Below are 11,761 nucleotides of genomic sequence, written 5' to 3'. Positions count from 1 at the left end.
GCGAGCCAATCCTGGCTCTTCTGTTCTCTCGCCCTAGCTGTGCAGTCTTCCACACTAGGCAGAGACTTAGAAGTCTGGCGGCGTGGGCAGTCGCGTTCCCCTAGCGTTTCCGACGCAGCTCGAGTTCCTGAAGAGGAACGTCTCAGGTTACGTATGTAACCCTAGTTCCCCGAGGGAACGAGACGCTGCGTCGCGGTGCCATACTTCTGGCGTCCCTGCCAGTGCTTGCTTCATTCCTAGAAGCTGATGCTGGTCTCACCGCACGTGTTTTTATAGCTTCCTGGTCATTACGTCACCCGCCGTGACGTCTCGCCCATCTATTGGTCTGATTACACACGAGGTTCAGAGCCCGTCACGCTGAAGGGCGTTCCCCTAGCGTTTCCGACGCAGCGTCTCGTTCCCTCGAGGAACTAGGGTTACATACGTAACCTGAGACGTTTTCCACCTAGATGTGAAAATACTAAATATTATTACATTGTTATATATTTATATAATCTGCAGTACATATATACATACAAGGAATACATTCTTGAACTATATTTGATTTAGTTTACAGATAAACAAGAGAAAAAAAACTGTACGACACGTAACGTAGCCTATATACGCTGAGTTTCAGTTCATTTTTGTGACAGGCTTAATTTGTTCACAGAAAAGAAACTCAAATGGCAGAAAGCAACATCCTATTTGTTTTCTTTATTTTACAAAAGCACAATGATTTGTTTTCATTGCGAGTGTACACAAAGCAGACCTTTATACAGTGATGCATTATTAATAAGACAATAAGTGTTTAAAGTTGATTCTGTTGGTATAAGGAAACAATTGAAGTGATCGCACCAGCGCTCACGCTCACACACACACACACACACACATCAGTTCCAGCATTGCTAACTTGACAGCGCAGTTGGTACTTTATCAAAATAAAATAGAGTGAACCAAACATCAGCGCGCCCGCCTCTGTGTCAACGTTGGAACGCGACTGAAGTACAAAGCCTATAATTTACATTATAAATAATAGTTTATAAGGAAACAATTGAAGTGATCGCACCAGCGCTCACGCTCACACACACACACACACATCAGTTCCAGCATTGCTAACTTGACAGCGCAGTTGGTACTTTATCAAAATAAAATAGAGTGAAACAAACATCAGCGCGCCCGCCTCTGTGTCAACGTTGGAACGCGACTGAAGTACAAAGCCTATCATTTACATTATAAATAATAGTTTAGCATTCAGATACGTTACAACGCAATAATTTACATTATAAATAATAGTTTAGCATTCAGATACGTTACATCGCAAATATGGAAATATTATGAAATATTTGGATTTGTGCCGAATGAGAGACGTAGGATACACGAGCACAAAGCTCCGTTTCATTCAGAATCAGCACATGGTCATTGTCTAGTGGGCTTTGTTTTCAAGTGAGCCACTCATGGCATTCACTGTTCTTCTGCTGGCGGCTGGTTAACAAACAGCTTTGCATTGCTGCAGGCGAATGAGAGACGTAGGATACACGAGCACAAAGCTCCGTTTCGCAAACAGTTGAGTACACAAGCTTTCAAAGTATACTCCTTTGTCAGTCTGTGAGAGACGCATTCAGAATCAGCACATGGTCATTGTCTAGTGGGCTTTGTTTTCAAGCAACTCATGGCATTCACTGTTCTTCTGCTGGCGGCTGGTTAACAAACAGCTTTGCATTGCTGCAGGCACCCCCTTCTGGTTTGGGGTGAATTGCCTGTATTCGTTGTAATGCCTCATGCACAGAAACAAGATGTCCGTACCGTGACGGTTCGGTGCGAATACATGTATCGTTCCACCCCTAATATATATACATACTGTATAGTTGTTGTTTAAAATATTTATTTATTTATCTGTATGAGATTGTAAGGTTTTTTTGCCACTGTTGCCCTGAGCAATTAATTAATGCATATCATATACCAATGCAGGTTTACAGTAAAATCTGTACTATACATTATTGTAAAAAATTGTGGGAAAAAATTCCAAAATCTATCTCGATAGATCGTGTCTTTTGCTGTGTTTAGCTGTAATGAATGGAATTTCCTTTGTACTCCCTTAAGAGGCATCATTTAACTCTACATTTGTGTGTAGCGTCTAGTGTCTATGTGCTTGTGCGTGTTTGTGCAGAGGATCTAACTGTGGTGATTATATAATTGAGAGCACTTCCTGTGTAATGCTGAGGGGTCTCCTGACTGTGTATTTGCATGAACATGTGACCTCAGCAGCATATGAACTTTCTGAAGTCGTATGAAAAATGAAAGCAGGGGTTTTTTTCCTCACTATTAATGTAACTTAACCCAATGCTTTAAGTGTCAGCACTGTGGCTTGTAAATCATTTCAATAAAATCAATTCAGTGCTATTGATTATTCTTTATTTTGTCCCACTGTCCTCCATTCATTGTCTCTAACCCTAATATGCTTAAAGGGATAGTTCACCCAAAAATGAAAATTTGATGTTTATCTGCTTACCCCCAGGGCTGGGTGTAGGTGATTTTGTTTCTTCAGTAGAACACAAACGAAGATTTTTAACTCAAACCGTTGCAGTCTGTCAGTCATATAATGGAAGTCAACGTATCTGGAGCAGTCGAATAGGGCATCTATACATATCTATGATAGTAGTGACGCATGTGTGGAAGCGATCTGTCACGCGTATACGTCACTCATTATTTACACAGTGCAGAGATTGTGTATGTGTTCACTGACACTGTGATGGCTCGTGACGATACATTGATGTGTAAAGACACAAAGCGATCGGTCTGTGCAAGAAACTGAACAGTATTTATATACATTTTTACCTTTGATCCACCGCAATGTCTGAGCGAGTTCACAACATCCGGCGCGTGACGCGTGAATGGTTGGTTTTGTTTGTGTATGTTTTTTTTTACTCTCGAACCCATGGAGCCCATTGACTGCCACTATATGACTGACAGACTGCAACGGTTTGAGTTAAAAATCTTTGTTTGTGTTCTACTGAAGAAAGAAAGTCACCTACATCTTGGATGCCCTGGGGGTTAGCAGATAAACATCACATTTTCATTTTTGGGTGAACTATCCCTTTAATCATTGCAAGTGTGATGTGTGTTGTATGTAGGAAATCCTGCCCCTGAGGTGGTCTGGCTGCATAATGGAAAAGAGATCCAAGAGTCTGAGGATTTTCATTTTGAGAGGAAGGGCTGTCGGTATACTCTCTTCATACAGGAAGTGTTTCCTGAGGACACAGGGACATACACCTGTGAGGTGTGCAATGAAGCCGGAGTCGCTCGCACCGAAGCCTCACTCACGGTACAAGGTACAAATCACACTGAAACATTGCTTAAGTGAATACATTACCAAAGGAGGTATGATTTTCAACTAGATACTAATGTGATCTTATAACAAATATGATGATATAATCGCTGAATATGGATATCTCCAGTGGATTTTTGTTTGTTGCTCACAGAGCCTCAAGATGGAGTTCAGCCCTGGTTCATCACTAAAACCAAGTCCACTGCCGCCTCCCTGGGTCAACACGCTCTGCTGTCCTGTGCGATCGCTGGTGACCCCTTCCCAGAATTCCTCTGGATGAAGGATGGGCAGGTCATATCTGGAGGTGGGGACTTTGAGATCCTACAGAAGGAAGACGTTGTCTCATTGCTCATCAGGAAAGTGAAGACACATCATGCTGGAAACTATGAGATTCATCTCAAGTAAGAATTGTTTAAAAACAAACATCTAAGCTATTGCTCATGTAGTTTAAATTTATTATATGTATAGTTAGATATTTGTTGTTTGGAAATGTTGACTCACTTTGAGATCTTACAGTTTTTTCAACTGCTTACACACTAAATCTTTACTTGTCACACAATTTCTGAAAGCTGACACTCAAACACCAGAAGCACAAACCAAATCTGCAAAACCATACACTAATTCTGAGCCTTTGACTCAGTTTTCAATTTCATAAAACACTTTCTGCAAAACGCAACACACACAGTTCTCTGTGTAACACACAAAAATCTAACAGGAATTAGGTGTTTGCAAATGTTTGCTTTTGAGATGTGTTTGTAATATTTTGAATGCAGTGCTTCATTTTGAAAGAGACGTGAGGCATTTTGCATTTTGTGTGTGCAATTCTTGTATTTGTGTGTGAAGCTTTGAAAAAAAACTGTAACACATAGTTATTTGTACTCAAAAGTGACATGGTTTATTTTACTTTAAAATAATAAAGTTTAAAAAGGTTTTTAAAATTATTCTTTAAGATTTTATTTAGTTGATTCTATGTAAAGATGTGAAATGGTTCACATTTAGCCCCAAAATCAAACAGTATCAAATAAACTCTACCCCAAATAAAAACGTTATTTGTTTATTTATTTGTTTGTTTGTTTATATTCTTATATGTTTTACATTGTGACATTATTTTTATGACCACTTCTTTTCTTCTTCAAATTTAATGACCATGCAAAAATAATGATATAGTATAACAATAAAAATTGAAAAATTAATTAATTTAAATACAATTATTTCAATTACGAAGTATTGCTACATCATGTTAGTATTTGTTGAAATGTTTTAAATTTATTCAGATTTTAATAATAAGACATTGCATCGGTAAAGATACTGTAAGAAATGAGAATTAGATAAAAATCATTTACAATGAGAAATGCACATTACACATAGAGAGAAAAAAAACTAGCTGTGTTATTTATGCAAAATATATATATATTTTTTGGATAAAATTCATGAGATCCATGCTTTTAAGTTCACATGCAATGAAATTATGCTTGGAAACAGTGTTGTCATATCAGTAAAGGTTGTGTTTTCTTAGTTCCTCATTTACTTTACAATTCAACAGTTTACAATAAATTAACATTATCTGTGAAAAATCTTCTGTTGATCTCAGGAATAAAGTAGGAGAGTGCAGGTCAGTGGCAGCTCTGCAGGTCAGCGAGGACCCCATGCCATCTGGTGACGATTCTCATAAACGGTACATTCTCCTTCTACTCTTGCTCTCTCTCCTCTGCTCCAAAGCTATATTTACAGCCCTCAAGCCCTGCACTTAATCTACATAATCTCTCTTTATAACCAAACGCTCTGTTTATGCTTCCTCTCTCAGCTGTGCTGTTGTGTGGGATCGTCTAGGGGCCTCACTCGGGTCTCATTTCCCTATAAGGTCTCTGAAGTCATCTCTGATGCAACTCTGTGGTGTTGAACTAACTCTCCCCCTCGATTAAGCTGCTCTCCAGTGTGGGCTGAGCTAGCCAGGGCTTTGACCATCTCTGTGTTTTTTCTCCACTCTTCCTGTGGCAGCCGAGGGGTGGAGAGGACTGCGGCAGGCAGGGGAGGACAGCTGGAGACTCCCAGTGCTGCAGCGTCGCACTCCGAGCAACTCTGGGAACACGACAGTCAGGATCAGGAAGAAGAGGAGGGCTGTGCCACCCGTGGGCTTCTCAAACGGTGCGTGGAGACAAAGGAGCATCGGGAAGACCAGATCCGTCAGCAGGAGGCCGAACAGATCGACTTCAGAACCGTGCTCGGCCGCAAGGTCACCACTAAGAGCGTCTCTGAGGAAGACCTGAAGGAGATCACGGCCGAGCAGATGGACTTCAGGGGGAACCTCCAACGGCAGATCAAGCCCAAGACCCAGACAGAAGAGGAACGCAAAGTCAACTCTCCACAGCAGGTGGACTTCAGAGCAGTGCTGGGAAAGAAGGGAAGCCAAGGCCCAAAACCCAGTCTTGGATCCTTAGTGAAAGCACAAGCCAACAAAACTGAAGCTGTTGACTTCAGATCCGTGTTAGGCAACAAGAAAAAACAACCAAGCCAGGACAGGAATGGAGAAAGCCAAGGCAATAAAGATGCCAGAGGAAAGGAAAACGATGTGAATTGTGTGGATGGAGGGATAAAAGAAAAAACAAAAGAGCCCATTTTTACGCAGAAACTGAGTGACATGACAGTATTGGATGGGGAACGTTTGCATCTGGAGTGCCAACTTTCCTCTGAGTCTCCAGCTAAAGTGACATGGACGCTTGATGGAAAACTCATCAAACCATCCAAATTCATCGTCATTGCTAACGAGGGTCAGTGTTGCATTTCACATTTGATATTAAGTACAGTAAGAGGATATATCGTGGATGTTTGGCATTGGGACATTTATCAGCCCATTGAAAAATCCAGCATATGCTGGTTAGGTTTTGAAGCATGACTGCTGGTTTGAGCTGGTCCTAAGCTGGTCCTGAGCAGGAGCTAGTTTCTTAGGACTTCAAAACGTACCTAACCAGCATATGCTAATTTTTTCAACAGAGAGGGGCTCGAATAGTTTATATGCTTGTGTATGTGATTCAACATGTGGATGTGGTCAACATCAGCAGACCATTGGTAATCACAGTCTGATATTCATTTTATACAACAGCTCTCTAAACAAGAAGTTAATATTGAGTACCTGGCGTTTCAAACAGTTCACTTTTGATCGGTAATTAAAATAGCTCCAAATGAAGCCAACGCTGGACTAACTTTGCTGCGGAGAAACATAGCGGTTGACTGAAAACAAACACTCATTGAATGCCACTTGTCCAGTCAGACATGAAGACCAGAACTAACTGTACATAATTGTCTTTAAACAGTGGTCACATGACAATAAAATGGCAGGAGTGAAATTGGATGAGTGTTTATTCAAGGTGTTTCATCATGCGATAGGGCTATCAGTAATGATGTTTGAGATATCTGAAGAGAAAAGTAGTTTGTAGGTGTAGACTGAGGGATGTGCTTTGGACCCCTGTACCATTACTAACCCTGTGTGTTTGACAAAAACTTCATCTGACTCAAGTATATCAGTGTTGTGACCAAGAGCAGTTGACATGTGTACTTGAAAAATATGCATGTATGGATTATCGCAATATTAAAGGGATATTCTGCTTTGGGAACTACCAACAGCATCTTTAATTTGCCCCATAGACGTCTTTGACCTCATGCAGCAGATACTTTCAAAACAGGTTAACTTTGTCTTAGATGAAGGGACTACTTTAACTGTATAAGAATAACAATTAAATGTGTGTGTATGTGTGTGTGTGAGCAGGTGGTAAGTGCTCTCTGAGCATTGATAAAGCTCTGCCTGAGGATGAAGGACAGTATGTTTGCAGGGTGGAGACTAACGAGGGCAAGACAGAGTGTTCCTGTATGGTCCTAGTGGATGGTGAGTGTATCTCATTACATACCAGCACAATAAATGAGTTTACAGCATGCTCTTCCTGTATCCACTCTATGAAACTCTATAGAGAGATGAGGTGTACTGTAACCCTATGTGTCAAAAGTGTCAAAAATGTAGTTATTTTCATTTTTTACACAAACAATTTTACATTTTGCATTCAAAACCTTGGGGTCTATGAGAGTATTATGGTTTCAGTCTGTTTTGTGCTGGGCAGTGTGTTTGTCCATTTCCCCTGAGTCCTTGTCTGAGCTCTGCATCTTCCGGTAATTACTGACCAGATCAGCCTGCATAACGTCCCTTGCATGTCCTAAGATCTCCTCCCTTTTTCACTTTGCAGAATATGTCTTTATATATGTCTCTAAATATCTTTGTCCCACTAAACAGACACTCATCTCTGGATCTCTGTTGATCTTAACAGGCCATGTCCCTATGAGCATCTCTAGATTTCTGTGTCTCTCTTGTTGGCTGTGTCTCTACAGTTGTCTCTTTCTCTCTGTTCTGGTTTTCAGGACACGTCTTTACAACTGTTTTGAGTCTCTTTGTTCCAATTTAGAGGATGTGTTGAGCTGTCTTTGGATCTGTTTATCCAACTTAACAAGACATGTCCCAACAGAGAGGCTTGATTTAGAGAACCGTCTCTAGGTCCATTTGTCCAGGATAACATATTCTGACAGTCATCTCACTTTCTTTTTCTGCTATATGGGACATGTCCCAACAATCATCTTTAGATCTGTCTGTCTCAACTATAGGACATGGCCCTTCAGCTCTTTGTCTACAGTCACCTCTGTCCTGCTTAACATGAGATGTTCAACATGTTACATGTAACATATGTCCAGTTTATCCATCCATTTCAGATCTTTTTGTCCAGCCAATTACCTGATCTTAGTCTATCCCTGTGTTTGTCTCTAGATTCTTCCATCTCTTTCTCTCTCTTCTGGTTTCCAAGACTTGTCTTTACATCTGTTCAGAGATCTCCTGTCCAGATTTCGCACTGGACATGTCCCTACAGTTTTGTCTAGATATCTATGTCTTGCTTTATAATACATGTCCCTACAGTCATCTATCAATCTCTAATTTTAAAAGACATGTCTTTACAGATGTCTCTAGACATATCTGCCTGGCTTAACGGTGACAAAACAAAGACACCTTGACCTGGAGATATCATTATTATCAATGGCAGCATGCTGATTTTATTTAATTGCTTTAACATTGTAGGTTACTTGCATAAACGGCTTATACAGCTTCTCCTAATTTGGAGTCTGCAATTTCAATTGGCAAATTCCACTTTATAACCTTTATAATTGACTTTTTGGCCTTAGTTTTGGTCTTAGCAAAAAGCGACAATAATAAAATGGCGATGGACCCTCAAAAGAATTACTTGATGTAATCAGTTTGGGAATTTTTTTTTTCGGTTTGTCGAAGTTGAAGAGGATGCATATGCACTGATTTAATGGTGGACACATGAACTTGATTCTAATTTTGTTCTCTGTGTTACTCTCTGTATTCTGTCTGTCTGTGTTCAGATCCCAGTGTCTCCACACCAGCTGATAAGCGGAGCAGGAAGCCCTCTACCCCGACCACAGAGAGTGAGTTTCCAAAATATGTACTTCCTTTTTTATATCCCAATATGGAGTGGCGTGGGAGATGTGAACCTTTCCCACTGCAGCACACACACACACACACACACACACTCACTCTGCTATGTTGCTTGTAGCGTTTATAGACAATATCACTAGGGATATATCACTGAGAATAATTGCTTTATAAATGACTTTGTTCGGTCCACAAGTTAAATAATTCTTATCTACAAAGTTGCACAGTTGTTTGACAATTATGCTTAGCGTTTTTTTAATTCTCGGCTTTTGACTCAGTTTTCAATTCATAAAACACTTTTTGCAAAACACAACACACAATTCTCTGTGTAACACACAAAAATCTAACAGGAATTAATATTACGGAAAAGGTGTTTGCAAATGTTTGCTTTTGAGATGTGTTTGTGATATTTTGAATGCAGCACTTCATTTTGCAAGAGATGTTCTTATTTTGTTCTCCGTGTTACTCTATGTGTTCTGTCTTTCTGTCTGTGTTCAGATCCCAGTGTCTCCACACCAGCTGATAAGCGGAGCAGGAAGCCCTCTACCCCGACCACAGAGAGTGAGTTTCCAAAATATGTACTTCCTTTTTTATATCCCAATATGGAGTGGCGTGGGAGATGTGAACCTTTCCCACTGCAGCACACACACACACACACACTCACTCTGCTATGTTGCTTGTAGCGTTTATAGACAATATCACTAGGGATATATCACTGAGAATAATTGCTTTATAAATGACTTTGTTCGGTCCACAAGTTAAATAATTCTTATCTACAAAGTTGCTCAGTTGTTTGACAATTATGCTTAGCGTTTTTTTAATTCTCGGCTTTTGACTCAGTTTTCAATTCATAAAACACTTTTTGCAAAACACAACACACAACACTGTAATATTACGGAAAAGGTGTTTGCAAATGTTTGCTTTTGAGATGTGTTTGTGATATTTTGAATGCAGCACTTCATTTTGCAAGAGATGTGAGGCATTGTGCATTTTGTGTGTGCAATTCTTGGATTTGTGTGTGAAGCTTTGAAAAAAGAGACAATGTTTTGAAAATGTGTGTAAAATAATTCTTATCTACAAAGTTGCTCAGTTGTTTGACAATTATGCTTAGCGTTTTTTTAATTCTCGGCTTTTGACTCAGTTTTCAATTCATAAAACACTTTTTGCAAAACACAACACACAACACTGTAATATTACGGAAAAGGTGTTTGCAAATGTTTGCTTTTGAGATGTGTTTGTGATATTTTGAATGCAGCACTTCATTTTGCAAGAGATGTGAGGCATTGTGCATTTTGTGTGTGCAGTTCTTGGATTTGTGTGTGAAGCTTTGAAAAAAAGAGGCAATGTTTTGAAAATGTGTGTACGCAGTTGAAAAACTGTAAAAACAGAAACAAACAAAGACATCCGTCTGCATGTTGCCTAGTTCATAATTATCTGCCGATTGAGGGAAAGATGAAAACTGTAGTGAACAAAATAACATTTCAGACTGGACTATTATTGATAAAGTTTTAGTACTCACAATATTTTTGCATAGCCCAGAGGTTGTAGTATAGTATAGTATAGCATAGACTAGCATAGTATAAAACAATCTCTGTAGGAGGTCCATCTTCACTGTTAAACCAGTTGTTCACGTCTCACACTCTTCATCAGAGGAGATGTTTGACAAGGCTGCTGGAGACTGCTGCCAATGACTGATTTTACATTTTAAACAAACTTAACAAGCAAGAAAGAGGCAGGCAAAAATGAACAGTGAACAAAGGCTTGTTTTAGAGATATAAAGAGAGAATATAACAATGAGAGAAAGAGAGAGGTCATGACTCTTACTGCATGACTGCTTGGCAAAACCCACTTTGGATTTCCATGTATGGGCTCAATCAAGACTCTCACTCCACGAGGAGTGTTGTTTGAGTTTTCTAACATCAGTGTTTTTAACATGCCTAACATTCTTCAGAATGTTTTGTAAAGGGTTCTGTATACTAGAGAGTCTACTTTTCGCCTACTCTCAGCAGGCTGTTATGTTTAGCACTCTATGCCTTGAACTTTATCTTCAGAAATGGCTGAAAATGAAACTGGAGAAACTGTTGATGTGTGCATTCATCTCTTAAGAGACGTGTTCCATATGTCTCAGGGATATTACTGATTGTTGCTTTGAGGAATGAACTGCAGTCAAATATATCGTGATTATTTGTGAGCGTTTATTTGGCTGACACGCTTGAGTGAGTGGTAATGCACCTGCTGACTGTCTAATGCTTCAACTCAGTTCCTTACAACATGTCATTTGGATTTATATTCTGCTGTAAGCATGCATGGCTGTGTAGACAGGACACTGGAACACAGATGATTAGCCCTAATTTGCCAGTTTCAATATGAATTTTAATGTCACAGGATCAGTCTTTATGAGGTAGTGAGTCATGTTTGATACTTTGTTTTTAGAGAGGCATTTTATTTATTAATTTAGAAACTATGTATTTAAAATAAAAAAACTGTGCCAGAGTTATATGGGTATCTTGTGCTGAGAATAAACGAGCAAGCAATCAATGGCTGAGGCTGACAGTGGAAGGTTCCCAGTGATTTTGTAGCAAGGTTAGGCAGGTCCTCCACCATAGAGGTTACATTCAGTCATTGAGTTGTTTGCAGTCATGGAAAATCTGTGATTAAAAACGTGAAGCTATGAAAATAAGCACTGGTGTCGTGGATAATGGAAAACTCTAACCTCCAAGTACCTCTGAATCGCTGGTGGATATTGAACCCAATTGGTGTCCTTATTGTGTTATGTTCCTCTGTCATAATGGCTTATTTATGTTCTCTATGTTATTAGTTGTGCTTGCAAGCATCATTGTTACCATTCTACAGAAATTGGTAATTTGAAACCAACTCATCCCACTATGTATGTGCTACCATTGAATATGGAACCTGCATGTTCAAATCCTTTGGCATGCATCAAATTCAGTCAGAATGTATTTTTGTAA

General features: G+C 39.6%; 1 protein-coding gene across 1 annotated transcript in view; it reads left to right on the top strand.

The window, feature by feature from the left end:
* The window catches only part of LOC107559533 (myosin light chain kinase, smooth muscle-like), a 97,001-nt gene that overhangs the window by 66,239 nt on the left and 19,001 nt on the right, over positions 1-11,761 (top strand). The window contains exons 11-16 of the mRNA XM_016243391.1: positions 3,111-3,308; positions 3,459-3,705; positions 4,896-4,979; positions 5,303-6,072; positions 7,068-7,184; positions 8,723-8,785. Of these exons, the coding sequence (XP_016098877.1) occupies positions 3,111-3,308; positions 3,459-3,705; positions 4,896-4,979; positions 5,303-6,072; positions 7,068-7,184; positions 8,723-8,785 (1,479 nt within the window). The remainder of the gene's footprint in view (positions 1-3,110; positions 3,309-3,458; positions 3,706-4,895; positions 4,980-5,302; positions 6,073-7,067; positions 7,185-8,722; positions 8,786-11,761) is intronic.

Source organism: Sinocyclocheilus grahami, unplaced genomic scaffold (assembly GCF_001515645.1).
Source record: "Sinocyclocheilus grahami isolate Dianchi unplaced genomic scaffold, SAMN03320097.WGS_v1.1 scaffold690.1, whole genome shotgun sequence".
Taxonomy (NCBI): domain Eukaryota; kingdom Metazoa; phylum Chordata; class Actinopteri; order Cypriniformes; family Cyprinidae; genus Sinocyclocheilus; species Sinocyclocheilus grahami.
Note: the sequence above shows the minus strand (reverse complement) of the source record. Positions and strands in the feature narration are given on the sequence as shown.